This window comes from Sphaeramia orbicularis, chromosome 5, assembly GCF_902148855.1.
Source record: "Sphaeramia orbicularis chromosome 5, fSphaOr1.1, whole genome shotgun sequence".
Lineage (NCBI taxonomy): Eukaryota > Metazoa > Chordata > Actinopteri > Kurtiformes > Apogonidae > Sphaeramia > Sphaeramia orbicularis.
Genome location: NC_043961.1, coordinates 25,496,360 through 25,522,169, shown reverse-complemented (window position 1 = coordinate 25,522,169; position 25,810 = coordinate 25,496,360). Strand labels below are relative to the sequence as shown.

At 39.1% G+C, this 25,810-nt stretch overlaps 2 protein-coding genes across 6 annotated transcripts in view; both read right to left on the bottom strand.

The window, feature by feature from the left end:
- The window catches only part of hipk1b (homeodomain interacting protein kinase 1b), a 17,385-nt gene extending 16,085 nt beyond the window's left edge, over positions 1-1,300 (bottom strand). For 2 of the 5 annotated variants that reach the window (XM_030135327.1, XM_030135328.1), the window contains exon 1: positions 875-1,297. The gene's annotated coding sequence lies outside the window, so the exon portion shown is untranslated. Of the gene's footprint in view, positions 1-874 lie in introns of all 5 variants that reach the window. The other 3 variants (XM_030135329.1, XM_030135331.1, XM_030135330.1) reach the window with 3 other exon arrangements.
- Positions 1,301-7,682: 6,382 nt separating this feature from the next.
- The window catches only part of LOC115419228 (calmodulin-binding transcription activator 1-like), a 49,069-nt gene continuing 30,941 nt past the window's right edge, over positions 7,683-25,810 (bottom strand). The window contains 14 exon segments of the mRNA XM_030133878.1: positions 7,683-9,589; positions 10,271-10,342; positions 10,436-10,581; positions 11,145-11,213; positions 12,818-13,064; positions 13,165-13,313; positions 14,552-15,087; positions 15,198-15,477; positions 15,933-16,011; positions 16,107-16,291; positions 17,030-17,178; positions 20,808-20,942; positions 21,444-21,570; positions 22,628-24,504. Coding sequence (XP_029989738.1) covers positions 9,514-9,589; positions 10,271-10,342; positions 10,436-10,581; positions 11,145-11,213; positions 12,818-13,064; positions 13,165-13,313; positions 14,552-15,087; positions 15,198-15,477; positions 15,933-16,011; positions 16,107-16,291; positions 17,030-17,178; positions 20,808-20,942; positions 21,444-21,570; positions 22,628-24,504 — 4,127 coding nt within the window. The 3' untranslated portion in view covers positions 7,683-9,513.

Here is a 25,810-nt window from a genome sequence, read left to right as displayed (position 1 = left end):
AGCCCACGCTTTTAGAAAGCTTACTTTAGAAAAAAAAACCAAAACGTTTATTTGGTCTGATATTGTGTCTTTTATCCAGAACAGCAGAAAATCCTCAACACAGTTTTTCATTTTCTATGATGAACCCAAGTCTTACAACAGGGGAAACCTTGATACATACATAAGTGAAAGGATAAGTTATAAGAACACCCGTAGCACACATTGTACTATCTGACATATTTCAGTTTTTCCTTCTTTATTTCTAACATAACCACTTGTTAATTTAGTGGACACTTGTTATCTCTGTTTTACGAGGGGTGGGGAAAGGAAGGAAAGGAAATTCTGTATTAGCAGGCTGCAGTTTTTTGATTTACTGTAGCGATGGTAAATATCCAAATAAACATTCAAAGCAAAATCGTACATATTACTCAAATGTATGAGCAAAACATAACTCAATCGATGTATTCCTTTAACAGCTACAGTGATACAGTGTCGTACACCGTGTAAATCGGAAAGTAACAGGGTTGTGACATTGCCTGTGAGTAATGGAAACTGCCACTGCTCCGAGTTGGAACTGACAGGCAACCATAGTGGACGTCAAAGTATGCAAACTGTGTTCTACTGTCAAATATGATAATATGATAGAAAATTAACTTCAGTAACTCTTGATGATCACTTTGCTACCGAATAATACCAACAATCAAGCTAAAAGCCAGACGTGTAGGGTCAAATCAACAAGGCAGTGTTACTTAACTATGTTGCTTATGCTAACAAGCTAACGCGTTAACTTTTTGGAAATATGCTTTAAAACTGCTTAATTCACAAAATTACACTTTAGCTGAGTATAACATATATGCGGAGAAAAGGATGAAATACAGAACCAGCTGGAACATACCGGAATAGATGTTATTACAGCGTCGAAAAACAGCTCAGTCCAAGGTTTAAATCCCACTGCAGTATGCTGGTCCAGCGTTATCCGATTAGCTTCCGCTAGCAGCTACAGATGCTAGTTAGGCCTGCATTGTTTCTTCAGTCGATGGCGAGCAAGGCAGCTAGCAAATGCGTTATAGTGCCGACTTTTTAAAAGGATAACACAGACGTCTCATTGTATTAATATATTAAACACTGATACCTTAAAATATATACATAGATAGATTAAAACACAGACACCTCCGCCATAGCACGGTCTGTCTTGAGGGAGCAAAATCCACTTTTCACCGGAACAAACCACGTCCTTATATCAGCTGCGATTCTTACGACATTTCCGACAATTACCGTAAATAGTGGGAACTTAGCAACCGTTATCCACAGAATGAGCTCATTTATCGTTAAAGTAAAATACTACTGGGCTATTGTGTCATAAGATCGGTTTGTAATGTCTTGACGGTGTAAAGGTTGTGCTGTGAACTAGATGATAGTGTTTATAGAATGTTTGTAAAAGCCAAACAGTCATTACGGTAAATGTGACGTTAGAAGAATGTACCGGCCATGGCCCAGTCTATATAAAGATCATGTAGTCCAAGTCAAACACAGACACAGGCTGACTCTTACTGCAGGTTGTAGTGGTTGTTGCCCACACAGTCGGTCAATATGAATAAATGACAAAGTTATAGCCTACTATTGTACATGAGGATCAATCAAAACAGCCTTAACAGCTTGTCAACTGAGATGTTTTTTCTAAATGAGGCTTAACAGAGAGGAAGCACTGTGCAGCAATACTAATTATTCCATTTCTGTTTTTAAACATTAATTTAGCAGCAACCATAATAGCTCAAATTGTAGGTCTGAGCAAGTGCTTTAACATGCCATTAAGGAATAATAACCAAATATTTAATAAAAACAAAAATTTATTATCATTGACAAAGTACCAAAGTAAGGAAAAATATACAGTAGTTTTTCAAGGTTTGATAAAAATGTCAAAAAGTGCTGTTCCTCAAGGAAAGTGCAAATATTTAGCATGACACACTTTTCTTAATATACAAGAGTACATTATATGTATATATTAAAAAAATGAAACCAATATAATTTTTATTTTAGTTTTAAATGACATAAATTCATGGTAACAGAGTGAGAATCCAAAAAAGTAACAAGAGTGAGGTGTTTGTTCAGTGTGATGCACCATAATAATGATTAAAGATTTTATTAGGATACTGATAAAATTATTCATCTTTAGCGACATATGTTTCATTACTATATTGAATATGCATCTTTCTGCAGGTTTTTTTGAAAAAAAAAAAAAAAAAAAGAAAAAAAAAAAAATATATATATATATAATTAATAACATTCAAAATCCTTATAGTATTTCATTAATATGAAATATTAGATTAGACATAGGCATATATTTTGAACATATTTATTTACACATTACTATTTACATTCTGAATTGATGCTGTATACATTCATTTACAACCCTTATTGTTCTTAATTTACACTTTCTTCTCATATATTTTCTTATATATCCAGTTGTAATTCAGGTACAAATTAAATAAACACAGTTTTAGAATCTAGAGATATATGCCTTTCATGTTGATGTTCACTTTTGCTTGGCCAGGCCCACGTTTCGTCTTAGTATTAACCCATTACACATGTGTAACAAAGTAGAAGTCCAACCTGTACGTTTTAAATTCATCCTATAGATATAGTTATGTAAATAAATCAGAGCAAGGTAAAATGACAACAATATAAGCAACTCTTCCAGTCTGATTTCTTCATCCCCATCCAAAAACATTTCATTCACTTTCTTGTAAAAGCAGACGTGTTCAGCCAGATATAAAAAGATGAGAAAAGCCTAGCAGTGCCAGTACCAAAGGCAAAAGACATATGCGTGGGTTTTCTGTGCTTACAATGACTAGCCTTTCTGTTAGAAATTGCTATTGGCAGACAAGTAAGAGGTTTAGGAAAAAAAAAAAAAAAATGACAGATAGATAGAAAAGTATAGATTACTTGAGGACAATTTAGGCACCAAAAGTTTTGAAAAATCTACCCTATATTTTATCATTTTCTATAAAGCCATGTATACCAGGGATATCTAACTCATTTTAGTTCAGGGGCCACATTCAGCCCAATATGAACTCAAGTGGGCTGGACCAGAAAAATTAAAACACAATAATTTATAGATAACACAAACTCCTAACTTTTCTCCACGTTTTAGAGTGAAACAAGCAAAATTATAATAAGAAAAATGTTTCTGTCTACAAACTATCTTTTAAAAAATATGAATAACATGAAATTTCTTAAGAAAAATAAGTGCAATTTGAACAATATTATGCCTCGGTTTATGATTTACACATGTACATTACAACTTACAGATCACACTGGATCCACAAATACACAAAACATTTAGTAACTGACAGAATATTGTTAAAATAACACTTACTTCTCTTGTCTGTGTAGGTTCTCATTTGCCCAGGTCACCATTCTTCTTGGTAGTTGTTCTCTGTTCAACTGGACTGGTTTAGCTCTATTTTTTTTTTTTTTTTTTTTTACTTCTCTTAAGTTACTCATTCTCTTAACTTACTCTCATAACTTACATCTCTTAACACATTTCAGGTTGTTCAAATTTTTTCATGTTATTCTCTTTTTTTTGGTGGAAGGATAGTTTATAAATATAAATATAAATATTTCTGTTTGATTTAACTTTTTTTTTGTACACTAAAACAGGTGGAAAAATTTGGAGTTGTCATTATTAAGAGGTTATTATGATAGTATTTTATTGGTCTGACTCACTTGAGATGAAACTGAACTAAAAATGAGTTTTACATCCTTAATTTTTTAACATCTTCAATGCAATTTTTGTATTTCACAAATTCACCCCATGGGCCAGATTGGACCCTTTGGTGGGCTGGTTTTGGTGCACAGGACCTATATTTGACACCCCTGTAATAAACTATGAAATAATTTGTCTAGCTCAAGTATGAAAGTTACTCTTTTTATGAACTGTTTTATTTGTTGTTGTGCAACCCTGTTATGAATACTCAAGAGCATGAAACAGTATATTCAAAAAATTGTTTAGAAAAAAACCTCTTTACCGAGTAAAGAAAGTCACATTCACATTGAATATTCATTTAATTTCCGATCAGACTTGACTTACAATATTTTAAGCAACTTTTGAAGTGTAGCTTGCCCAACTTCTCAATAACATGTTTTGTTTGTACTAATTTCAGTACTGATTTTCAAATATTAATACATCATACATCCAACCATTCAAGCTACTAAAAGGACAATAGGTCAAACCCTCATGAGTTTATAAAATCATTTAAGATTATTTTAATAAAATCATATGTTGACAGGATTGAGATTAGAGCAACAGGATTGTGCAAAGTAATAGAACTGAAGGGATAATTACTTTCACTGTAGATCATAACATAAATGTGACAAAAAAATAGTCAGGACCCCAGGAATGACATAAACATGTCAACAAGACCACAGGATCTGCTCACCCTGTTGGAAAAATATGAAAAATAGAAGAGTAGACTTATCTTTGGTCTACCCATGGTGTTAACATATGGCTCGATGATGTCTTTTCCGCTGTGGAATGTGACTCATTGTTTTTCCTCTTCCTTTGCTGTGTTAAATAGGTTTCAGTAACAGGGTTGCTGGCATGTTGTGGGACACAATCTCAGAACATTGTCACCATTATTTAAATATGTGGATTAAACCAATTGCTTTAACACTTACAAAAGACTCATATCAACAAATGTATTGTATTTACAACTTATTTTAATGGATAAATTTTACATGCAGGTTTGTCATCAAGAGAACAATGCAATTTTAGGGGATGCTTGATATCTATTTGGTATTTTGAATAGTATTTTGGAAAACCTTTTCTCACTACTACATTTTGTCACAGAATAAGTATAATTTACACAAGTGCACGTGTTAGTATTTTGTGCATGGATTATTTAAAATTTTATGGCTGAGAAGGTTCCTTCTTCTTTTTCTAAATTAAAGACATGAGAGAAATAAACATCAGGCAAAATAATTTAAAGTGCAAATTTTCTTTTTATTCTGATTTCATTTTACAGCAGAAATTATGTAAAGCATTCAGAAGACATTTTCCACATATAAGGGCAATATTCAAAACACTTTGCATGGCCTCAGCAACAAAATATTCTTTTAAAAACATCAACAATTTAGTGATGCTTGTGCATGCACAATTGTAAAACGAAAAAGGAAAAACTAGGCTACAAAAAAAGAGGAATGAAAGACTGAGATAGGCATGGAGAACACAACAGCAGGCAAGGTGGGAATACAGCAGGAAATGAGAGAGAGGGAAGACGGGGTGAAAGAAGAGGAAGGCAAGGAGAGGTCTAGCCATAGAGTATCTATAAGGGTCTACCATTCTAGCATGCAATGTGGTGTTTGGCCACGCCCTCTCAAAACAAGGCCTGAAAGATTATACCATTCATTTCTAGGCGGACTTATGAGAACAGAGGCCATCTCTGTGCATGTCTACCAGCTGTATACTATGGCAATATGTTTTGTTTTTTTTATTTACTTTTTTTTCTACTCTACATACTCTTTTTACAGTTACCATCCTCTGAAAACATGGACATATTGATGGGTTTTCTGCATCTTTGTTTTTAAATTCATTAGTGTCTATTCTGTGTGTAGATAAGCGCAAGCATGTGGATGTGTTTGTGTGCATGTACACAATATATAAAGGAGTTCAAAGCAGTAGTCTTTATGACTTTAGTTGTGCTGATGTGTGATGAGGGGCAGTTTAAGTGGAAGTTCAAGTGATACCATAACATGAATGCTCCTGACAGCGTTGTCCTAACCGTGGCTGTCTATCAGTATAATGGAAATTCAGAAAACATGTGAAACACTCATAATACAGTTCTTCCAATTTTGATTCTTTCATTTTGCTCTCACTTACAGCCTTTTAACTTAAGAAGACTGAGGCATTACATGGCCATTACCTATTTTTGCATTAGTTTCTAAGAATAATTTGTATTAACAATCTTGTGCGTTTAAGACAGGAGAAAGTTTATAAATAGAAATATTATGTCTTACTTGCTTAAAGTTATTTATATTCAAGCAAACACCTATAAAATAAGGGATTCGAGTTTAGTTCCCCTGTAAAAAAAGGAAATGCAACACACAGCTAGGATGGAAGCATTGGTTGCCTTCACTAAATGCGACTAAAATAGGAGTCAATCAAGAGCATTGTTTAAAAATTTGTGGATACTGTTTATAGTGTAAAAAAAAGAACTAGAGAACAACTGAATTATCTCTCATATATGCAAACGTGTACACATACATGTACATAAACAAATGTACACCATCACCTGCAGTGGTACAGCAACTGTGTGTCAGTGATCATTACACTCCACATACCATCTCCCTGTTCTTCAACCCTGAGTAAAATCTAAGGGAAAGATTTAATTGTTCCCAAAGAAATAAGCACAGAGAGAAAGAGTGTGGCCCCTTTGTGAATCTGAATGTACATTTGTGTTTGTGTGTATGTGCTTATGTGTGTGTACACATTTTTTTTGGAAAAGTGAGTGAAAAAGTTTGAGGAAGGGAGTGAAAAAAAGACAATAAAAAGAAAAAATAATGACTGTATTGTTGCTCTCGGGAACGCTGCTGTGTTTATGCTTTTGTTTAAATGCTGCAAGAACATTTTTTTAAGCAAAGACAGACAAAGCGAGTGCATGCAATAAAACACATTTTCCTCCCGACAGTGACACTGAAACACTGAACAGACTTGTGACAGTGCCTTTTATCCACAGTAGCTAAACTCAATGCTTTTCTTGTTCTAATACTGCAAAATGCACACGCCAAGTGGGGCATAAAGTGATACTGTAATTACTGGTTTGTCTCATTAAGCAACACATAGCATCATCAGGCCATGAGCATTCATTCATACGACTGACAAATTAGAGCTTCTAACTTAGACTTGGATCAAGTTAAACACTGTCAACTTCATTTTAACACACAATTTAGGAAAATAAACAGGTAACTGGAAACCTTTTGGAGGACATACAATAGATATTTCCTGATATTTTCTTGCACTTTTTCTGTTATTGAGCAGGCACTTTCTAAACCGAGCTTTCCAGAATTTTAAGAACATGTCTTTTAATGGCAGTGACAATGAGGATAAAACAGAAAATTATTCAAATGATATGTAATAAGTGGGGAGGAGACATTCTGTTGGATAATGGAAAGCTTTGACTGGAGGCCAGGCTGGGTCCGCTGCAGGTGTGATAATGGTTTTGATAAAAGCTAATATGCTGCTGAAGCACAACCACACTGTAAAGAATGTAGGGCCCTCTTCCCTTTTTTGGGTCATCAGTCATTGTATTCACATTAAAACCATCATAGTCATCATGATCTTCAACAGATTTAGTGCCATTTTTATACTTGCATCATTGCTATCACCACTGTCACATCACTAACATTATCATGATCATTATAATCATCATCATCATCATCATCATCAACATCATCATCATCATCATCATCATCATCATCATCATCATCATCATCACCATCACCACCATCATCTGCATATGTAAATCTGCCTTCAGACAAACATCAGAGCTTTAAGTAGGCCTATGGTTGAGCTTTTACTAAATCTGTTCTACTGTTTAATGTCTGTGTGTGTTGCCTTTGTGGATCTTGCTGATATCTTTTGGGTGTTGGTTTCCCAAACATAACATATTGTTAGGCAAAATAGCATTCATAGTAATTGGCACAACTGGCAAAAAGGGTTTAATTTTTGCTAGCCAAGAAACAAAAGCACAAAGTGTAAATGTTTTGTCTGAAAGATCATTGTTTCAGCTAACTTTGTTTTCCCACTTATAATTCTAACATTAGATTTTTCAGTTGCATGCTTTAACAAAATGTTCTTTTCAGTAACACTTATACTGGATACTCTTAAAGTGAAGCAGTTAAAATCCTCTCACAGTCCATAGCCACTAACATGTTCTTTTTGCTGTTTCTTTGTCTTAAATCTCATGCATGTTACTCCGTTTGTAATATCTACATTATTTACAAGCAATACAGCCATCCTGTGTACCCAGGTCTCTGTCTTAAGTTCTCATTATGGGAGTAAAATAATTTATAATCTTAAATACAGTCCTCTTATGAAAAAGTTTCAGGGTCCTCGTATCCCCTTACCTCGTCAGTTTATATACAGGAGTATGCAATAGTCCAAAATATGGATTTGATTGCCCATTTGGGCTAATATGGGGACCGTGCCCTGTATAGGGGCATGTATAGGACCCATGTCCTGTACAGAGCAAGCATAGAGACCTCTCAGAGTCAAGAAGAAGTCAAGGCAATGGTATGTGACTCTCTCCTCAAAACCACAGTTAGGATTTAGAGGTTCACGCAAAGAACAAACTAACAGAGACATTTAACCATTGGAACATGTCATATTTTACCACACAAGGGGGGAAACCAGTCTCAAGCAAAACCACTCTTGAGCCAATTAAATAAATAATTAGACCCTTAAATAAATTAAGTAAAAAAAAGCACCCAAAATAAGTCATTTGTCCTTACACATTTCACATTACACAGGGCAAGGATAAGTTGATGAGGACGGAAGTGAGACACAACTACACATAGAAATACAAAAGAAACAACACTAAAGCAGTTTGGCAAGCATGCAGGAGCTCGTAGCTCAAACACATGCATTGAATTGAACAAACACGGACACACCACGTCAGGCTAGCAAAGTGCTGCCTCTGAGAACGACTCCATACAAAGTCCATGTAACAAATTAAGACATCGTTATTCAGACCCCAACCCTTATCTAACAATGCCCCTCTTACATTCAAGTGCAGTTCCTCCCCTTTTGATCGGGTGACTGATTAATAAGTTTGTAAGCCTGTGAGTCAGAGTGGTTGGTGATATTGTGATATACTAAATCAGCAGAATGATTTGCCACGATATCGCTTAGGATGATGAAGAGGAGGAATAAGCGAAAAAATCTTGCATGCAAATGCAACATAGAAGTGAGTTTTTTGGTTTATGTTTTCTTATTCATCATGGATCGCTGCTTGGATACAAAACCGAGCAGGTTTTGTATATATTCTGCATGTCAAAGGAGCCTTTTCCTTCAGTCAGCTGTTCATCACAGGAGCCTTTTCGCCACATTCCGATGCAGCCAGAATAGCAGGATGCCGTTGTCAGGCGCCTTCTCACGTTCTCTCGCTTGACTCGCTGACTTTTCTTGCAAAGTAAGATACCCATGAAGAGTGCAAAGAATGCCATGAGGTTAATGTGATGGCCTCCCAGTGAAACTGTGGAGGAGGATCAGTGCTGTGGGCAGAGCCAGGTCCCTTGGCTCTGCCCAGCAGTCTGTCTGTCTGAGCTGCCATGATGGACACCTATCCTGTCCTCAGTCTGTCTGGGAAGAGTTTTTCTCTCTTGAGAGAATCAGGGAGAGAGGGTAGGAGAAAAGAGGGAAGAGAGGGAAAGAGGGCAGAGGGAGAAGGGGTCAAGGAATGGACAGGGAGGGGATTTGGAGAGAATGAAGGTAAAGGAAGAAGATGATGGGCGAGGAGGGTGTACACTGTAGATTGCTCACAGGCTGAGAGGGCTGTGTGTGGGGCCTGGTGGTGGGCTCTCAGGACCCCTGGCCTTTCTCTGCTCTCTGGCCCTGAAGAGAAACCGAAAGACATTAGAAACACATTCAAAGGCAGTTTGGTCTGTGTAAGCCTGTGTGTGACTCCATGGCTGCCTTTGTAGTTTTCAATCTACTTCTATAACTAGTGGCCATTCTCAGAGCAATTCCCACCCAGCACACACGCTCACCCCCATAGTCTTTCCACCCATCAAGGCACAAAAAAAAAGACTGGCAGGCCAAGCAAGACACTTAAAGTCCCCTAGTAATGTCAGTCAGAACATGCCCCCAGGAAACCATATGCAAGAATCTCTCCTCTATCTATCTGTCAGTCATGCAGCGGTACCAGTATCATTCAGCAGTCCTTGGAAAGAGACAGAGAGAAGGACAGGGAGATAGGGAGGGAAGAAGAGAGAGAGCGAAAGCGAGAGGGAAGGATGATAATCCAGGATCTCCTCTCCCCTTCCCTCCGCTGACATGCAAACAGGCATCAGCCACCAGGAGAGAGGGAGACAGAGGAGACTTACCCGTTTCAGAGGCCTATGGTCCATCAAGGGGCTTCACAGGAACAGTAAAACAACACCAACTATTAGCACCAGTGTAGTGACCTCAGATGGGGCTGTGGGCTGTTAAGTGTGTGTAGGAGTGTGTTTCCTTGGGTGTGTGTTCTGTATGTGATTTTGCCTTTGTGACTATGCGTACAAAGTCATTCTTTACCTGTGGCGGCATCGGAGCAGGAACCTCAGGATTTTGCGAGCAGCCTGGTTCTGTTTTTTACTTAGGAGGCTGCTGTAGGCAAAGACACAGGAGAATAAATGTACAAAGACAAAAGAACAAGTTGTACATAATCGAGGCCTGTGTGTTTTTGTGTGTCTGAAGTACCTGAGGGAGTGCCTGTAGGAGCGGTAGTATTGCTGGATGAGGACCGCTGCTCTACGACTCTGTTGGAACTTCCTCTGCTCATGAAAACTCCTGAAACGACTCTGGATCAGGATGGCAGCCAGGGTCATCCTCTTATAAAGTGCATACTGAGAGAGAGAAAGAGCACTTCTATCAAACAGTTTATCAAACCAATTTCAGCATATTTTAGCGGTCTTCAATTGACATTTTTGTTATTAAATGTCCTTAATAGATTAAAAGCTGCCAAGAGTTTACATGTAAAACCTAATTTGAATTTATAAAGAAATGTAAAACTATTAAAACCATTTATCATATAAATACATAAATCTAACGCTGCCTCTAATTTTGATATTAAGGAACAAAAGATGAATGAAATCATAATGACAACGACCTGTATAGTATAATCATAGACTACAGTGAACCTATATTTAAGACCAGCATTAAAGGAAACAAGAGAAGTAAATAAATGTCCACAAGTTATCACTTTATTTTAATCTACTAAAATCTTCTCCTAATTTGCATGTGCTGCACATTAAAATAATATATTGCAAAAAGCAGTATTCCTATCTATAGAATAGAAAATCTTATGATTATGCAATAATTATGCAAAATGACTGTGGTCAGCTCAAATAGTTGCAATCAGGTCATTATTCAATTCTTGTGGAAGTCCTGTGAATATGCTAACTCTTACCTGCTTATATCTCTTATAGCAGCGCTGAATCACTGCTGCAATCTCTTTGCGTTGTTCCTGAATGGGACCCTTGGGGGAGACACAGTAAATATTTCTATTTATGTCACTGTACGACTGTGTTCACATACACATCAGTATCCTGGATACTGTTGAGTTTTTGAGGTATTCCATTTGTGTGTTTGCAAATGTAAACATATCCTGATTTTGGTAGTAAGTGGGTAACATAACAGTGATACTGTTACATCTATACAGTTTATCCCAGTTTTGGTCAATTATGGATTACTAGGCAGGCACTAAATAATGCAAGAGAAAAATGAAAACATCTCATTTCTGAAGTGAGAGAGACAGAGTTTTGTTTTTCAAAGGTAAAAAAGTCAAATAGACTTGAAAGATCAATTGGAAAAAGCACTAGAAATGTGAAAGTTTCAAGTCCATAGTAAACATCAGTGGATGTTGGAAGTCACAGTAGAAAACATTGTTCAGCCGTGAAAATAGTGGATTAACATTAAAATCAGTCACTGAAATCTATCATGATGACCCTCTGAAATCAGTCATGGCTGCATATCTCCATGCCCCTCCTTGTCCTATGTGGTGACAGTAACAGAATAACAGCAGGAGGTCATGTTTACCTGCTGCTCTCATCTCTCTTTGCAGTCAGAAGATAAACACCGTTGAGACAAATCCACAACACAATGTTGGCATTTAATAGTGCTAAGTCTGCTGTAAACCGCAGCAGCCTTGGTTTCTATAGCTGATGTAACTTTAAAGTTATGCAGTGGTTATTGAAATGTCAGATTAAATGATCACATTATGTTGTAAATATACAAGGTGTCTACACGAACTGCAGCAGGAATGAGTAACTGGGATAGTAGTATTTATCCCATATGCAGGGATACAAGGATCTAGATTCTGTGTTCCATGTAAATGCATATGATCCCACATATGATCAGCTTGGCATTAGTGTCATGACTGGGATACTAGTGTACATGAAGCAAAGTCTACACTAAATGGTTCACAGTCATCTTGTGTCTAGAGCAGTGGTTCCCTGCCTTTTTTGGTGTGTGACCCCATTTTAACATCACAACTTTTTGGCGACCCCAGACATTCAAAACTGAGAGATTTTTTTTTGCTAAAATTAATTTGTTTTTGATCATGTAATAGCTTGCTATACTATGTTGCAAATAAACATTAATTTTAGACAACATTTAGTCTACATAATGTATATTATTATGGACGGAGGCAGAAAAGCCAAGTTGAGATTACTGCACAAAGTGAGAATTTTATTTTCCTTGGTCAGGATATGTACAGTCAGTCCAGCTTGTATTTACAAGGCTGACAATTAATTCTGAACAAACAGTAACTCAAACTATAAATTATGAAAGAGCTGCAGCATCTGAAACTGGTCACAATGAACATTTGAAAGATAAACAGTACCACAGTGCTTCAGTTTCAGCTTCAGAGTTTGTCATGTCTTTTATGTATTGTGATTGTGTCTCTCAACTCACCAAATATTTTTATTATCAAATTTTTATTTTTATCAATTACAACAAATTCCTGGTGACCCAACGTGGTTGAAAAACACTGGTCTAGAGAAACTGAGGACATTAAACTGTATTAACTCTATAATATCTTATTTCTTCAAAGCATGAAAGTGGGGGCTGTTAACAGGATACCTTGTGTTTTCTGAGGGAGTGCAGAGCATGTCTGATGGTCTCATACAGTTCTCCCTGCTCTGCTTCGGTCATGGCTAGACAGGAGGACTCCGTTTTTAACCTCTCCTCTTTCATAGCTGCACAGAGGAAGGAGCTCCAGTCGAAGGAGGAGGACAGGGCTTGCTTAGCTTGAGGACTTGGATGATCCTCAGGCCCTGAGAGAGTGGTTGGTTTAGGGCTTGGACTCTGGGGCTTTGAGTTCAGAAATCTGTTGAAAAGGAAAGAACAGAGCATAAGTAGGCGGCATAAAAAGGATGTACGATATTTAATAAGTTTTGTTAAGTACATTTTAAAGCTCTGTGACTCACCTCTCCACCTCACCAAGGTAACCAGACAGTAATCTAACGTCACTGCTAATCCCCAGTTTCCCAGAGTCTGTTTCAGTCTCCATAGCCTCCTGCTTCAGTCTACTTGCAGAAGCCTCCATAATATGATCAGCTAGCATTGTGATATCCATCTGCGACACAGACAGTGCAAGCATTACTCACAGCTATCATCTTTAACTTTATCATTTATTGTCATAACTGTTGATGGCAACAATATATCTTCAAAGGTAAACATTTCCTTACCATTTGTATCAAATATATACAGCTCATATGGACATGTTGGTTACCGTATATAACCAATAAAATTAATCAAACAATGCCTTTGTTTTGTCTTCTTTTCACTGGGTGTTTGTAGGTTAGCTCTATTACTTTGTACCTTTTTAAGACCATTATGAATGCAAAAATCCTAATTGTTACGTGGGTCATGTAGGTGCTGGACTTTGGTGATGCAATATTTTAGAGATTTGTAGTTGGCTTTTAAGGCAGATATATGTTTTTCTGATTTCCCATATGACTCCAATGCCTTTATATTCAATGTTTAGTCCAACTTGACAGTTTTTTGCAAATTTAAACAAAGCACTAAATGTCGGTTAAAATTAAAGTCTACGATTTTTTATGTTTTTTGACATGATACCATATTAGCCCACATACCACATCTTAGCACACTAAGTGGTTGTGATCCAATTATAACTGACTGTGCTGAACAATTTGCACTAATGTTACTAGTTCAATATATACTTTATTTTGAAGTCTTGCTACAGTTTGGTTAAAACACAGTTTTTCACAAAAACAATTAAAAGTGTGTCTTACCTAAATGCAGTTTTCTAAACATTAACTACATAAACCAATCAATTTTATATGTCAAAATCAAAGGTACTTCAAGAAAATAAACAGTTCTGATTTTATTTTAGCCTTTTAAGACTTTTTAATGGTTTTCCTCACTGTTAACATGGTACATACAGTCGTGGAAAAAATTATTAGACCATCAAAAGTCATCAAAAACAATGGTTATGCAATCAAGTACTAACTCCTGTGTGTATCATGTGACTAAAACAAACAGAAAAGAAAACATGGAATGCCTAAAAGCACTGTTTTTGGCATAGCTATTGATGTAAGAACTTACGTGATTTGGTTATTATCAAGAAAACCATGGAAATGGCTACATATCAGCTCTGAAATTAGCCTCTTATGAGCTATTTTTGTTGTTATCATTATATTTGTCCAATCAAATGTACCTTTAGTTGTACCAGGCATTAAAATGAACAAGAAATTGAAGAAAACAAGGGTGGTTAAATATTTTTTTCTGCGACTGTATGCTGTAAGGCTGTCCACATTTTGAGTCCCATGCAGTTGTCAGTGCTTATCCTACCTGTAAGTCCTCTGCGTTATCCTGATAGGTCAGCAGCTCTGTCTCCTCCCCTCTGTCAGACAGCACTCTTTGGCGCAGGTGAATGGCCAGTCGTTCTTTTCCCAGAATCCTCCTGGCTAGGCTACGCTGCCCCAGAGTCTGTCTCAGACTCCACCTGTTAGCACCTCCAAAACCCCCTATCCTGGCCTGCAGGTGGGAGAATGGGGTGCTGGGGAGCTGGGGCCGGTTAGCGCTCGAGCTGGCAGGAGGCACGTTCTGACAGCTGAGGTTGGAGGGTTGAGTTTTTTGTGTGTTGGGGAGCGGAGAATGTTGAGGGTTAGGGTTAGAAGAAGAAGAGTTGAGGAGAGAGTTAAGTGTGACAGTGCCAGAGGGGGAGTTAGCTAGCTGTTGCTGGGTTTCTGGGCTGGGCTTGAGTCTCTTGGCTGGGGGTGGACCTCCCTGATCTCCCTGGGTTCCCTGTTGTGGTCTGTGTCCTGTCTGAGTCCATGTCTGGTTCTGGTTGTCTGGCTGGTTCTCTGTCCTGGCTCTTCTCAGCTCTAAGGATGACAAGATTGTGTAAAAAATACGTTCAGCCTCACAGTGAAAACATCAATACCACAGCACTAAATAAATTAAACAACAAAAACTTGACAATGATTTTTCTCACCTGAGCTAGAGTTAGGGTTAGAGTTAGGGGTGGTGGTGTTGGTTACTCCACTGGACTGCGACTCTCCTTTCCACCTGTCCATCCATGTGTCATTAGGCTGGCCCTGAGCTGTAGGAGTTTGTTGCAGCTGCTCTAAAAGCTCAGCCAATCGTGTGTGGCCTCGAGATCGGGCAATGTTCAGTGGCAAACGTCCCAGTGAGTCAGGAATAGCCAAAGCTCTTGGATCCCACTGATATAGCACCAGTGCTGCCTCAGTGTGACCTAGAGCACATGCCCACATCTGGAAAGAACGAAGAAAAAATCACTCACAGGTATGGATAGAAAGACACATGAGCCCAATGTCCTAATTCAGTTAATTCAATCAGTTTTAGTCTCTTATGGTAACTTCCATGAGGGAATTACCAATAGTTCATAGTGTTGTGACATCAAACACAAGTTTACCAAGGAGCACCAAAGATCTCTAAAACATAAAAAACAAGTATACTGACTGCAATAGTTTGCCTTAGTTTACCAAATAACATTAACTTGAAATTTGAGATGTCTTCAAGATAACATATGGGAAGTATTATCCCATTCCTGTTTAAACCATCTCAAGCCCTTGCTGTTTTTCACAGTTCATCACTTACCCGCTGACATCAATTAAGTCTGTGAGAGTTTAGCGATTAGGCCTCAGTGTGGAGGTTGGGATCGGGCCATACACTCAAACACATACATTGGAAAATATTGATTACTCACCAAAGGAGTACAAGAGAAGTGATCTACATTCAAAGGATCCACCTCTAGCTCAAGGTCAATACTGTCAGCATGTTTAGTGCTGCAGAGCAAGAAAACACAAACACAAAAGTGTTGGTAACTATCAAAGTGTGTGTATTTATTTACAACAGTGTGTCATGTTTATATGTCACGTACCGCCAGCGAATCAGAGTCTGAATGAGCCCAGCGTAGCCCTGAGCTGCAGCCAGATGCAATAAGGTCATTCCTCTGGAGTTTTTACTGTGGACAAGCTGATTAGATGAAGCCCAGCAGGGCTGAGACATCATCTTCTCACACACCACCACCACACGACCCTCAAATGAACCCTGATCAGGTGACATCTGGAAAGAAGAAGATGAGGTAAACTCTATGCTTTTATCTGATTGAGCTTTGTTACATTTTTAATTCAATAGACATTCAAATATGTATTTTAGTGTGTCACAATATGTTTGTTTTATGTACATTGTAGAGTGCAAAACTTGATGAATGAATGTGCAATACCCTATCAAATCCTAAGTGTTACATCCTGAATTTCTTCAGTCAATAAAATGCACTGGGAGATCTTGCTGAGCAGCATAAATTTAGTGGACAACCATCTCAGTTATAGGGTGTATTAAACTAAATGACTGTGTGCACTAGTTTTAGTGTATGGTGCTATTAAGTCACAGTGCAGAATGCATGTACTTCCTGTATTCCTGGTAAAACCCCTTGTTTTAGTGTGTGGCACAAAAACTAAACACATCTGCATTGCCATGTTCTATGTCCAGGTGTCAGGCTGTCTACACTACATCTTTGTGTCTGGGGGACAGTTGTGTTATAGCTTGACACTGTTTATGTTCACTTTGTGCCATGTAAGAGACAGGTCAACACTACTGAAAAGATAAAAATAACATTGTCTAAACTAGCCACTAACAGAAAAAGCAGGCCAGTGAAGGTGTTAAAAATGTCACAATCATAAAGCCAAAATGGTCAATTTTCCAACTCTTAGAATTATATTCTACCTATACTCCACATACACATGACACATATGATGAATCCCTGAAGGAAAGTTTTCTAAAATAAATTAGTTTTTGCCTCACTTGAGAATGCTGATCAGTGGCTCCTCCCCCCTCCACTCCTCCGCCCTTGGTTGCTATGGTATCTGAACTGGGGTTCTGATTGGATATTTCGGCCATCCTCTGTTCCATCTGCTCCAGTCTCTCCAAGATGGACATCCTGAACTGGGTATCTACAAAACAGAGGGTGGGAAACATAGGGCAGTAAGCAGACACAGAAAAGACAGAAAACAAACAGAAAAAACAACTATCCATTGCTTACTCCATTGGATTGTTGTTTTTTTTCTGTTTAAGGAAATCAATATAATGTTTAAGCTAATCCTACTTAGAGAAGATTAGAAAGAGACGCTTTTCTCTGGAGGCTGAACACAGTGGGATAAACCAGGAGTGAAATCCAATGAATCCCTTCTCCAACTATGTGTGCATGAGTGAGTGTGTGAACAAATTAAAAATAACTTTAATGTTAGCATGTCTGTAGCATAACTGTATATGAATGTGACCCTTTGTTCCAATGTTGCTGCAGTTTTACTGCAGTGCACATTATGTCATCCCACCTGCTGCTCTCTCACTCCGTCTGTCTATTTTCTCTCCTCTCATTTCACTCCTATTTTTCTTTCTGCCGTCTGCTGCACAGAAACTGAACAGAAAAGGTGGAGCCACAACAGCAACGTTAAGGCTCAAGCTCCTCCCATTCCTGTCTACCAATCAGACATGGAGAAGTGCTTTTCAGTTACACTGCTCATATTAGATACAAAACATCCCCCCACTTTAGCTGCCAAAAAAAGAAGCTGCTGTCCACACAAAACAAAAAGTAACTGGCATGTGTACATCCCATAAGTAGTCACAAAACAAATATATATAACACTCATGACATTATATAACATAACATTAGAGGGTGAAATAAATTGACATGTGTATTGAAAATGTTTTGATAATGAATTACATCACCTTAATTTAAGGATAAAATAAATCTATTAGTAATGGGGGTGGGAGGCAAAGTTAAGAGTAGTTTTAAGGGCGATGTCCATAAACCGCAATTCCTAATTCCTAATCCATCTGACATTTGCATTTCATGTCTTCTTTCAATATGCCCTCAGTTCCTGTCACCTCTGTTCTGTCATGCATAAAAAAAGACACAAAAATGCCAGTGAAAGAAAAAAATGTTAAATTTGACAACTGTATTTTAATTAGTGAAATATATTTACTCAGAAGTAAAACTGGAACTGAATTAGCCTCTTTAAACAAAACAAAATACTAAATTACAGCTCAAACAAACTTGATTTGTTCTATATTTGTTTATTGTATCTTGATTACTCTTTGCAACTTGATTTCTTTACCTGTCTCATACCTGCCTACATATCCTGTAAAGATGATGAGGATTATGATGATTTAAGTGAACAAGACAAAGGAAAAATGAAATAATTTTGCATAGCCAGATAAATGCATACATTAATCCATGTTTATTTTCTAATTTTGAGGTTAAATAGACAACATAATGTAAAATCAAATAATTTTTAAGAGCAATGTTTAAGCGACTGGATCATAATCAGTCTGTAATGTGTGTTGTTATGATGGGTAAAGCATGTAGCTTATACAAAAAACTAACAGCTTTCAACAGTTAACTTACTTTCTAATTTATTTAAATTTTTTTTTAAAGAAATTTGTCTTTGATGCTAAATGACCACCAGACAATTTGAAGAGATATGCTGAGATGACAGCTTACTTTGTACATCTGATAAAAAAAACAAAAAAAAAATCACTCAAATAAGCAAACTAACATACAATCATACAAATACACATGTATGTACAAAGTATACACTTATACTTCTGTTTATTATCATTACTAAATTATTTACACTTCTACTTCTACCAGACTGATTTTAAGCTTACTTGGAAAAGTCAAGTTAATTGTCAAACTTCAAACTAGTGGATCTGAGAGAGTAGTTTGGAGTCCTTTCAATAGGCATTTGTTCAGCTTTGATAACCATGATATTTCCCTACGGTCTATACAATTAATTTCCATATAGTCTAAATTACTTTCTTGACACAAAACATTAATCTGACAGGCAAAGGGAAAAAAAAATCTGTACACACTCACACAGTTATTGTGTCACGAGATCCCTGAAAAAACGTTCAGTAAACACAGTAGCTTTATACTTGTATTCAAGCTTTATCTGATCAACAACACATCCGCGTGTCCGTGCTCAGGCCTGTTGTGATGCGGGCCGCACGAGCCGCGGTCCTGTTGTTATAGGGTAGTGTCGCTGTCCACTGCTGCTGGTGCTGAAACCGAACAGCTCCACCGATTACAACCGAGCTCATACTCACTCATACTCACTAACCCTTCTACCAAAAACCAAAGCGACTCTCTCTCCTTTAAACATCTACCGTACAAACAAAGTCAGTACTTGTCAACATCCATTTGTCTAAACCACAGCGGCTGAACAACACATGGATTACTACCAGCACCTGAGTGAAACATCAAAACACAATAGGCTTAGGCAATTTATGTTGAGCTACAAACAACACAGTCCCGTTTTGAAGTGATCATCAAGTTAAATTAAATATCTACGAACCCAAACAGCGGTCTGTGTGTGTCTCTCTATCTGATGCGCTCTTTGTTCCCGCTTCTGCTCAACCCCGTTAGTTAGAAGTGTGAGCACGCATTGTTACTCCGACCGAGCAAAACACAACTTAGTGCAGAGAGAGAGAGAGAGAGAGAGAGAGAGAGAGAGAGAGAGAGAGAGAGAGAGAGAGAGAGAGAGAGAGAGTCTCCACGTTGTGTCTGGGAATGCGTTGCTTCAATCCGCCCGCCAGACTAGAAACTGCAGGAGGCTCGGTCGTCATCGGCAACAATAAACTGCACGCAAACTAAACTGGAGCAATGAGATGTGACAAACTCGTGGGCTGACACATTTCTACTTCAAAAATATCCATCCATTTCTTTTCTTTTTTTTCATCCCAGGAAGTAAGCATGTGGTGTATTTGAGGCTTAACAAAAGACCCGAGCGGAAAACAGCGCATATCCAGGTTATCGTCGCTCAAAGTCACAGACAGAGACTATATTTAGCACATATGAAGCATGCAATCATTGGTGGCAAAAAATTTCGACTGTCACATCCTGGCGATTGTGCCACGATGTCCTTGCCCTTCACTCCAGCAAACAGTCAGCCTGCTGTGACTGTAGAGCCGCATTGCCGCATTGCGCAACGCAGAGACGGGGGCGAACACAGAGTAACCCAGGACATGCCTCGCTGAGGAGACCCGCGTGTTTCCGAACTGCAATTGCATCAAGAGCTATGTTTGCACACAGAAACGCACCCCCCGGCGCTGTGCAGACATTGGAAACGAAACGGAGACTCAGTTTGTTCCTTAGCATGTTCCAGTATGTTTTAAATGGATTGTGCTTTATTGAGAACATCATTTACAGCTCTGACAGAATAATCTTTCAAACAAAGCAAAGCCTCACAAGTGACTGAAATCCAACAAGTCACAATGCTGTTATTTGATCCTTGAGCAATACATAAAACAATGAAAGGGTGTATTTTAGATATGATGAAATAGGGTTTAACTTTACTGGAAAAAAAGTGTATGACCTTAAACTCAAATAAATAAAGCAGCACACACAAATGTAGGTCCCTCGCTCTACTTGTTTGTACAGTATTCAAGCCACAAAACCATTCAGTTATAAACCTCTTATTTTGATTGTAGGATTTGCTTTTTCTCAAGTGAATGACAAAAGACAAAAGGCGTTTAATCATGCATCTCTGTGTGATTAAAAACACAAAACAATAGCTCTCACCATCCAGGGACAGCCAGTCATGTTGAGAAGATGGCAAAGCAGGAAGGTCGCGTGCCTTGTATTCAAACACCACAGATGAAGAAATGACCTCGCCACCCATTGCTACTTGCAGCATCACGAGTCCAGTGTCGTGGGCTGAAAAAAAGACATCAGGGATGGAAGTAGTAATAGTGGCTCCATTGAAATTCAGGTTTTAATCAAAGAATTATGTCATGTGTCTTGTTTTGCTTTTACTTGTGTACTTTCAAGAGACTGTCTGCAGTTTGCTAGTCATCACAGATCAGGATGAGTCACCTATCACTTACTAGAATGTCCCAAATGACATCTCTCAAAAAAAAAAAAAAAAAAAGAAAAAAAAGTGTTGACCATGAGGCTGCTCCTTGTAATATTCTTTTTGTGTTGTTCTCATCTTCATGTATAAAAGGCACTACATCTCCTGATAAGTATGTACAGCCAGCCTTGTTAGGCTTCTACTTTGTACTCTGAAGAAGAATTATTTTTGTTAGAAATGGCTTTTTTAAGGATCAGTGAGGTATAGGCTGGGAAAAGAGTTACAGTTAAAAAAAGAAACAAAAGAGTTCTATTGGTTTGAGGCTGTGATAATATGTGTGCTTTGTCAATACACAGGTGTGTTACCTGGGCAATAGCAGCGCAGCACCCCAGGCTGGATGAGGGCAGCAGGTACACTGATGTGGTCAAAGAAACAGCTGTATTCGCTACTTGACTCTAACCACGGACCTGTGATCAACACCTTTACTCCACCCTGCAGCGCACAAACAGTTTAATATCACACAGTGTAGCCTTTTTGTCTGCTGCAAACTGCCACTGACACAAAGTTGAAACATAGTTAACAAAGGGAACTGGCGGGTTGTGTAAGTCTGGGATACACATATACAACAAAGATGATGTCACATTTCACCATGAAGATGGAGAAGACTGTGAGGATGTGTGATGGAGTCTGCGTGAGTGTGTTTCTTAAGTGTTTTTATTCAAAGCCAAGACTCCATCTGTCATAAAAATACGTCAAAGACACGGTGGCCTAAAAATGAAAATGCTAGCTTGTCATTACAGAAACCCAAACTAATGCACATTTACAAAACAATAAATACTTTTGTCCAGTTCATTTAATAAACTTAAATCCTTGCTTGTAGTCCCTAAAGGCTGTGTTCACATCCAAGTGGCAGAATGCTGTTTGACCATCTGAATGCATAATGCAGAGTAAAAAACAGTGCATAAATAACATATACTCCTCCAGTATTGCAATCATTAAGTTAAAATCTAACATCTATTTTGATGCCATATCTACTGCATTCATAGAGCTCATTTTCAGTTTTCACCCCACAGGAGAAAATGGTCGAATAATCAAATGATGTAACACTGATGATCCTGGAAGAAAGTTGCAGAAAATGTTTGCTAAATAGCAGAAAATATTTCATGGTATTTGAACTTTGGTATTTTAGTTACTAAAAGTATTTTGATAAATGTAAACTTTAAATATTGTAACAAAATGTCTTAGCACAAAACAGAAATTCTACCAGTTTCATCATAATTCTATGCTGCCTCAGATATTGTATGTGTACATGGATAATTTAAATGAGGCCAACACAGAGAATCAGTGTAATCAGTTCCATCACAGTCCAGTCAGCTGAGTCTGAGATATTCTCAGGTCCTTAATGACCACACACAGGCTGGCAGACTTGAGCATGATTTTCCACATTAACATCAGTCAGCCACTGTCAGTAATGTGGTGAGAGGGCTGATTTCACTGTAGGGAACAATGATGAATAATAATGAACAATAATCATGTTGCATTTACTAACCTCTGGGTAAGACCACTCTGGGGAGTAGTCTGTCACACCAAACAGCCTCCCAGTCTCCTGGAGCAGTCCCAGAGCTCCCTGCTCCACTTCTGAGCCCTGCAGGTGGCCTGCTCCTGTGCCTTGCTCCTCTCCTGTTGACCCCTCCTGGGTCATCAGCACCCCAGTGACAGCTGCCCCCACCCCAGCTCCAGACCCCTCAACTGATATGAAATCATTGATGAGATCAGAGAACTGGCTTCCAAACGAAGCTTCAAAACCCTCGAGGCTGATGGCTGCCCCTGCTCCACCTGCTGTCGCTGATACTCCCCCACCTTGCTGAGGAAGGGGAGAGCTGTAGAGCGCCCCTTCAATGTTTGCACCAGCAGCTATCGACTGAGGACTGGCCACCACTGAACTACTGGCCCCTGATAAGCTTACACCATTACAAAGAATCTCATTTTCCCCTCCTCCCCCTCCTCCTGTACCCCCCCCTCCACCCTCCTCTCCTCCTGCGTTGTCATCTGTGGGTTGCAGGTAGTGCTCAGTGTCCACAGCAGCATAGGGCTCATGAGGATCTCCAGGCTTAAGGAGCAATTCTCCTCCATTCTCCGTAGCCTTGTCAATGCCCCCAACCTCCCGGTGCCCCCTGCTGCCTGATTGGTCAACAGTAGCATCCTGTTGGGTCAAAGGAAAAGAACCAACTGCTGCCCCTTGTCCGTTCCGTCCACACAGGGCCTGCTGGTCTGGGCTGGCTTGGTGTATGTGTGTATGTGGGTCTCCATTGGTGACCGGAGAGCCTGTTGGCACAGTGGGCAGGCCAATGTAAGCCTGGGCCTCGCCTGATTCTGGGCTTGCCTCAGTACCGTTAGTTTGGAGCTGGGAGGCCTGACTCGTCTGGGGGGAGGCCTGGAGGAAGAGGCTTGGAGAGGGGTGGTGAGCCTGCTGGGTCAGAGTCGGGACACAAGTTGATGACATCACAGCACTAAAGTCCATCTGTTCCAAGGTGGTGCTTGGGCTAAGGCCGGTCCCTTCTCCCACATAGCTGCTCTGGGTGGCCAATGGCTGCTCCAGGGGTGTTGGTTCTGTCTTGATGTTGTTGACAAGAGCTGAGTTGTAGACAAACCCATTAGAGGAACAGTGAATCCCACCACCATCATCACCATTACACCCTTCAGTCTTGCCTCCACCTCCTCCGTATGTCTGTCCCTGCTTGGGGTTATTGAGGAAGCAATCAGGGTCGAAGGTCATGGTGGTTTCAGGAAGGCTGACTCCTCCCCCAGTGTCCAGAGAGCTGGACAGAACCAGCTCTCCTCCATCTCCTAGGCCAACCACTCCGGAAAATGATGTAAACCTCTGATTTTCAGGGGCAACAGCCAGGAGGATGCCAGCGGTGGTGCTCTCATGCGTGGATGCCAGCAGGTGGGTGTGGCCAGCAGAATAAACTGAATCCCCAGTCAGTGTGGTGACCTCAGACATGAACACAGCTGTGCTCTGTGACAAGCCAGCCCCGATGGCAAGGGCAGGGCTGTCAGCCATGTCGCTGGTGATTGACAGTGGGGAGCTCTGGGTGGTATCAGGTACCTCCACCTGGTTGGTGGAAGTGGATGAAGACACCTCCATGCTGCTCTGTGGGAGTAGGGAGGGTTTGGTTATCCTGCCATTCCTCCTCTCTCCACCGCCTGCTCTGCTCCTGCCCCCACCTGGGCTGGGCGCCGTCTGGCCCTCGGACACATCGCTGTTCTGGACTTCTGTCCCATCTGCTTCCTCAGCCCTCTGGCCTGCCACTAAGCCGGTACCGACAGCAGCCCCTCCTCCTGCTGTTGCCCCTGACTCTTGCTTTGACGAGATGATACGTTGCTTGACACTGGAACATTTCTGATGCAGGCTGCTTCCAGCACCTGTAAAAGGCAACAAATAAATCAATGAAACAGCAATGAAAACAATGTTATGCCCTCTGTCCATTCATATACCCAGGGTACTCTTCAAACATTACCTCACATAGATTTGATGACTTGTAATGGTGCCCTCTAGTGTTCATGATGTAAACTGAGAGCTGAGGTTATCAGTTACTGGTAGCACAGCCACAGATGATATGTTGTTGAAAAACATGTATGCATGCAAATCGGCAAATTTATTGCAAAATGTGTATACCTTGCTATATGAAAGAAATTGTTTTTAGTGTTTTTTTTTAAATTATTATTGTTTATTTATTTATTTTCATTTTGGGGTTTTAGCTGGTCCATATCCAGAGAGACCACATTCAGAGACACCATAAACGGATCACCAATAATCAAGTCACTCATCAACAGAGAAAGATAAAGAAGGAAAAAGAAGAGAACTGTTTAGACTGAGAAATTTAGAACACATAGTGACATGAAAGGGAGTATGATTCATGAGGAAAGGCACTACTTAAGTCAACAAACCACTTGGTTTTGGGCAGCTGTCCTTATTTGCCCTTCCAAACCAGATCAAAAGATGCATGAGATTAGGTATGAGTGGGTGTGTGTCTGTGTGTTGATGTGTGTTCCGGAGTTATCTACTCTCTCTGATGCTCATTTATGAATAATACATGCTCGATATTTCTGGTGCCTATGTTTTCTTTCCTCCTTTCCTTTTCTTGGGTGTATCTTTACCTGCCTCTAGGTGGCAGCATGGTGCTGAATGTGGGATCCATCAAAAACAGAAACAAAAACACTAAATCTGTAACAGCCTGACAAAATACTACAAATCAAGTGGATGTTTCTTGTCTTAGTGACTCCTTTGCAATTTTTTTCATATATACCACTTGTGCTGGGAATATTTCACTTTAAGCCGATAGAAAGAATGAGACGTTCAAATATACCCATCTGCTGTTGATATCTGAACATATAGAAAACCTAGTTGTCTCCTTTGCTTATTTGACTTTATTTGATATTCTTTGTTTACCTTGAGCAATATATTAATAAGCTATTTATGTTGGAATACTAACAGTGCAAGATTTAAGACTAGAGAGAAATTTTCATATTATCTCCCCTGACCTGCTGCCTCAGCTGATAAGTAATAGCTCTGCCACAGGCTATGCCCCATTCTAATGCTTAGTTGTTTAAGAAAAGTCAAAAAAGCAATACAGTGTACTATTTCTGTTTATAACTTTACTTCATTTCAGTGTTTGGCTATGTCTTTCTCATCATTATCAGGATAAGTGATATATACATATATATATAC